The sequence below is a fragment of the Bombus pyrosoma genome, linkage group LG13, assembly GCF_014825855.1.
Source record: "Bombus pyrosoma isolate SC7728 linkage group LG13, ASM1482585v1, whole genome shotgun sequence".
Classification (NCBI taxonomy): Eukaryota; Metazoa; Arthropoda; class Insecta; order Hymenoptera; family Apidae; genus Bombus; species Bombus pyrosoma.
This window is the reverse complement of record NC_057782.1, coordinates 1829224-1835113: the sequence shown is the minus strand read 5'-3', so window position 1 is coordinate 1835113 and position 5890 is coordinate 1829224. Positions and strand designations below refer to the sequence as shown.

The following is a 5890-nucleotide window of genomic DNA, read 5'->3' as shown; positions in this document are numbered from 1 at the left end:
TTTAGGGTTGGGCTTAACTACGCACCGCTCCTCATATTCAAGTCCCATTTCTTCTTCTTCTTCTTCCTCTTGTTCTTCTCCTCTCTTGGAATCTTTCCTGCGTCATTCTTGATAGCATGATTTTTCTGCACAAGGCCTGAAATCTTGGCCAGTCGTCTTCCTTCTTCATCACACTCTATTAAATTTTCTGTTGTTAGTGTTGTGCCGACGTAATTTTCTAGCTCCGTCCTCTTACGTATCCACCTTGGGCAGTGGAAAAGCGCATGTTCGGCGTCATCGCCTTCACCATTACCAGTCCCAACAACTGGAGTTACATGGAGAAACATTAAAAAGTCCCATGCGTTATCAGAACTGCATGGTGAAGTGATCAATATCCTTCCTATATTTTCTAAATAAATGAAGTGGATACGTCGGTGCGATAGTGCTGCTGCTGATGTGTAGGTCGTCTGGAGGTACTGCTGCTTTCTTCTCATTTAGGTGTCGTGGGAGAAAAATCGGACTACAGATGCCGAGATTTGAACCTGGGTTTTGAACGTTCGTAACCAAGGACACTAACCACTGCGTTGCCGTCGTCCTGTTATAGTTTGCTGTCGAGTACCGCTACATAAACATACATCCGCTACCAGTCGCTTCGTCCAATTGTCTTCCCTGTAAAATCGCCACTCCTTCCATTTCTCCACGATGCGCTTCTCCACTGCCTTAATCCTCTCTTGATAGACCGAGGCGGCACCAGCTCTTGGACGGATGTTATACTGCTCTTGATGATCCTCCTTAATGTGATATTTTTCGACCCGAAGCTCAACTGTGAAATAAAAAGTTTTAGTCACCTTAAATTTGCAATAATTTACAATAATATTTTGTATTACATTGTAATTAAATACGATAGGTAAAAATGATTGATTTATTAGTTTGTATTGTCTTATTACTTTGTTCTGAATATTTTACATTATTTTTAATACAATATTTATTAAATATTTCAATTTCCATAGTTTTAAAAAAGAGTGTTAACAGTTCTTCTCCTTACATTTTAGTCAATTGACAACGTGGGCGAAAGACTGCGTATTTTCTTTAATTGCTTTGCGACCAGTGGATGTAAAAAAAATATTTTACGATGAATAGAAAGGATTCTCCGCAGATCATTGAATCTACCTACTCGCATGTCTTCAACTTCGAAAAAAACTACTTTTATCCAGACTCTCAAAAATGGTTCCAGAATAATTTTCAGTACTGCTACTACTGCTGTATTATTTACGTGATCCTAATTTTTGGCGGGAAGTATTACATGTCGAGTAGGCCCAAGTTCGATTTGAAGGGTCCGCTTGCATTATGGAGTGGATTGCTTGCAGTGTTCTCCATTATCGGATTCTGTAGAACAGCACCAGAAATGTTCTCTACATTGAGACATCATGGGTTTTACCACAGTATTTGCATACCTAGGTAATACTTTCATATTTTTACCTTTTAATATATTTTCAGGTGAATGGCGATTTTAAAAAATATTTAGTTATATAATAAGAATGGAATTATTTTCTTTTCAGCCACCTTTTGCAAGATCATGTTTCTGGCTTTTGGACATGGGTGTTTGTCCTATCAAAGATCCCAGAATTTGGCGATACGATCTGCATTGTGTTACGAAAGCAACCATTGATATTTCTACATTTTTACCATCATTTAACTGTTGTTCTTTACTCTTGGTTCACATATGCGGAGACTACAGCAGCCACAAGGTGGTATGTCGTAATGAACTACTTTGTTCATTCCTGGATGTATTCTTATTATACTTTGAAAGCAATGCAATACAAAGTACCAAAAGGCTTTGCCATGATGATTACTACGATGCAGCTGGTACAAATGGTGATTGGTTGCGTTGTAACTATTGCGGCTTACTATTATCGAGAAAGTTGTGGACTTGAATGCTATACTACGCGTAAAAATTTTATATTTGGTTCCGCCATCTACTTCAGTTATTTAATCCTATTTGGAAAATTCTTCTTCAAGGCTTATCTTTCCGACAAACGGAAAAACAAAGTCGGAGAGAACGTTCACGTCAATGGAAGAAAAGAGTGTTATAAACCAAAGACTAGCTAAAGTATATCAAAGTTTTTGACATCTTTTTCTATAAACGATTTCTGATAACATTTCGTGAAAACACTTACAACGTATTTTAGAAGTCTGTATTAGTTCAGAACGATAGAAATTGGTTGTGACATAATGCAAGTGATAAGATATTTATTTATTGTAAAACATTTAGTGTTTTTGGTGTTAAGGTATGGGATATGGAGGTTTTCAAAAAAGTTGTTTTCTTCTTCGAAATATTTTGAGGAAATATGTTAGTAAGAGAAAAGAATCTACAAAAAATTCAAAAAAGAATTCTTTGTAATGTACGTTTCGATATGTGATTTTAGTTGTATTTTTGTTGTTGTCATGATGCGTACAAATTTCCAAAATACAAACAGTCTTACAAAAATAATTTATATATGTCGGATTCACATTATGATTAGGGTTGGGGTTAGGGGAGTGAAACGAATCTTCACTTGAATCAGCCATTGTTGTTATGCAACAGAGGAGATATTCAATAGTGCAAATACGAGTATTATAGAATTTGACAAATAACCGTGGTAATTAGATACTCGAGATGATGATGACAATGATCCTAGGTTCAATAACAAATCCGCGGTCAAAAGGATAACAAAATGCGCTTTCTTCCAAAGTCCAACCGGTACCTACTTTCTTGTCTACGGTAAAAGTATTACTGCACTAACTCTTTGTTGAAACGTAAAAGATCATAAGGGCGCTATGTAACTCGGTAATGAGACCTCGCGAGAGAAAGACTTTCCGTCACGATGCTGCTGCAGAGGAAAACTATATGGGGTGTGTCTAAGTACACGAGATCATCGGATTCGAGAAGCGGTGCCTTCGTTCGGAAAGTGAGGGAAATTGACGTTGCTGTTAATTGGTCAATCTCCATATTGGTCGTTAGAAAAGGATGCTAGCCACCCTTGAGGAAAAGTTGTTGGTGGGAGGCGTCGTTCGTGAGAAAATAGGTTTCCCCTATCTTCCCGTAGTTGGGACAAAGACTATTTGTCGACATCTGGTAATCATCTTACCCGGAGAATAGGGTCTGCGTGTGGCGAGGCACAGGACAGAGACCGTTGGAATGTTTGCTATCGAGTGCCCCTACAACTATTTCATTTTAAGGAGAGCTATACTACTACTCCATACCTTTATTAGACAACCCTTGACCGCGGCTGCGTTTGACGACTGATTGTCGCCTCGAGCCCAAGGTCATTATCACAAATCTCGAACAACTGTAATCGGATTGAATGACGACAATTGCTTAATTACAGCTATGGTAGAATCTAGATTAAAGTGTTAAGGGATTTTCCCAAAATTCCAAAGGGGAGGCTTCGGTGTCCTTTCATCTCCGACATATATTTTGCTCATTTCTGAACAATTTTATCGCATGATAAGTTTCTAGACAACTTTTTTTGTCAATTCTCACATACTAACAATGGATACAACTAAGTGGAATCACCTAAACTTCTTCGTTATTGTTATATGAAAAAACTTCATAGGACAATGTTATATTTGCTGATAGAATCATCCCCTACTCGGTTGTCCTACCCTAGCTGATATACCTTTTAAACATATATGTATATATATCTTTCATCTTTAAGATTATAATAGATGACAGGAGTTGTTGCATCGGGCTATGAGAAACAAATAATTTGGATACAGATTCTTGTTTATATACCCGATATACTTATTTTATTTTTCATCCTCACTGACGATGATACTAAACGCCAAGTATTGACAATACTATCGATCGTATGCGGTCCATATTCCAGGATTGATGTACAATTTTGACGAAAATTTACATATTTTGTGTGTTAGCGTCACTACCTATGGCGGAAAATTGAATGAGATTAATCGTGCGATTAAGTTTCAATATTTTTGATCACTATTTGCTGCGTAAACTCAAAGCAACTCTGGTTTTGAGTCACGGTGCATTTAGACTAGGCAAGCTGTTATGAATGGAGAACATCTTCCATCTGCACTTGTTCAATTCTATGAAACGGAGGCAGAAATACCTTTATTTTAAAACATTTATCTAAGCAATGAAACAGAGTCGCGATTGCGCTGCGATATTACTTTCGATAATGTATTCACTAGTCATGCAACAATAGCGTAATCTATTTTTTCCCTATTCTTTACAGGCAAGTAACTGAAGCATTGAAGGTTCTCACACATAATGTGCCATGTTTGCTATATAACGGCCAATTTTATCTGTCGTTTTATGAATTGAAATGCCCATTTTTTTTCACCAATATTATTTCGCATACTCTAAATAATTGTTTTATACGAATCTTCTAAGTAATATTTTCTCAGAACTGATTCGTTGGGAATATTTTGATGCGCATATTTTCTTCAAAACATTTACTAATATCAGGATATCTAAACACCGCTATGGAACATTGGCAGTCACTATGGCTTTGCACAAATCAGTATAAAAACGTGTTATCATATGAATCTTCCGATTTTGTTGAATGTTTGTAAGGATTTTAATTTTTTTTAATTAACAAACTACGTAGTTTTATAGAGTCGAATTTGCAGAGATGAGATCAAACATTTTCCTGGCGTCACGGTTTCTCGCAAACAATTTTTGATTATAATTTCAAGTGCAATTGAAGCTATATGAAGACCATGTCATGGAAGTATGAAAAGAATATTGAATATTGTTTTAGTACAGCAAATTCACCTATCACGCTACAGCTGCCGCTCTCCGTTTCGTAAATCGTACAAAAATATCAATATTATTTTCTTGTAAAATATAACTCTTATATATCTTTTAGAAAATTATAGAAAAGAATTCTATCGTGATACTTACAACAGCCCAAGAATATTATACAAAAATTTTATTTAAAAATCTCCTGGGATCTTGACAAATATTTCATAATATTAGATATGGACAGAAGGAATCTCGTTAATCCATTCTTGCGCGTCACTGATTAGATGACGAGGCATTTGGCTAAAAAGCTGTTAGACTTCCGATTAAGGAAGCCCCATACTTCCGAGGTACCCCCTCGTAGGATGTTACATCTGGCGATACTCTACCTAGACCAGGGCTATTTCTATTATCATAATAGAAATAAGGGGATCGATTAGTTCGTGGCATCGATTATTTAATCGTAACGGGAATTTATAACTCTCGTTGACGTGCTATCTCGCGATCGCGTCTCTCTGCGAACGGTCGAAACATAGGGACTTATAACTAAAGTTTATTTAAAAATTGACATTATGTCATTAATAAAATAAATAAATAAATAAAACAACAAATAAATAAATATAAATAAATAGCTAGTCACACTAATAAATAAATACGAACCAGGTGTTTGACTCTTCTCCCCGGAGATAGTCATACTCAGTGTTTAATCGACCATTCGCGGAGAGACGCGTTCGCGAGAAAGCACGTCAACGAGAACCGTAAATTCCCGTTACGATTAGATAATCGACGCCACATGGTCGATCCACTTATTTCTACTAGAATAATACGGAAGGTTCAAATGAGTTTGCACTGAATTAACAGGTATAAATTAATGTTTATTCCAACAACTTTGTAAAGAAGATATAAATTGATAAGGTATAATTGAGTTTCGATTGATAACCAAAGTTATAATGTGTAGTACGCGACGTAAGCTTATATGATGACGGTTCAAAAAATGCACAAAGACTGACTTTCTGTGAAGATGATGCTACGGAGGAAAGCTTGCGATGAGTAGGTCTAATCCATGGGACCATCGGATTTGTTGATGACAATTTTGGTTAGGAAAGTGAGGGCAGTAGACATTGCTTCTGATTGGATAAAAGAAGGTTGGTGGATTAGGAAGGG

General features: G+C 36.5%; 1 protein-coding gene across 1 annotated transcript; it reads left to right on the top strand.

Annotated features, from left to right (window-relative positions):
• The first annotated feature begins 975 nt into the window (after nucleotides 1-975).
• On the top strand, nucleotides 976-2211 carry LOC122574027 (elongation of very long chain fatty acids protein 6-like). Its single transcript, XM_043741088.1, has 2 exons — nucleotides 976-1437; nucleotides 1539-2211. Exons 1-2 carry the CDS (start codon nucleotides 1112-1114, stop codon nucleotides 2086-2088), a joined length of 876 nt encoding a protein of 291 aa, XP_043597023.1. The 5' UTR covers nucleotides 976-1111; the 3' UTR covers nucleotides 2089-2211.
• Nucleotides 2212-5890: the final 3679 nt, after the last annotated feature.

Bases quoted from the DNA above. Each gene is read 5' to 3' on its own strand.
- LOC122574027 (XM_043741088.1), top strand. From the start codon at position 1,112: ATGAATAGAAAGGATTCTCCGCAGATCATTGAATCTACCTACTCGCAT. The intron at 1,438-1,538 runs GTAATACTTTCA...TTTTCTTTTCAG, and splicing joins CACAGTATTTGCATACCTAG to CCACCTTTTGCAAGATCATG.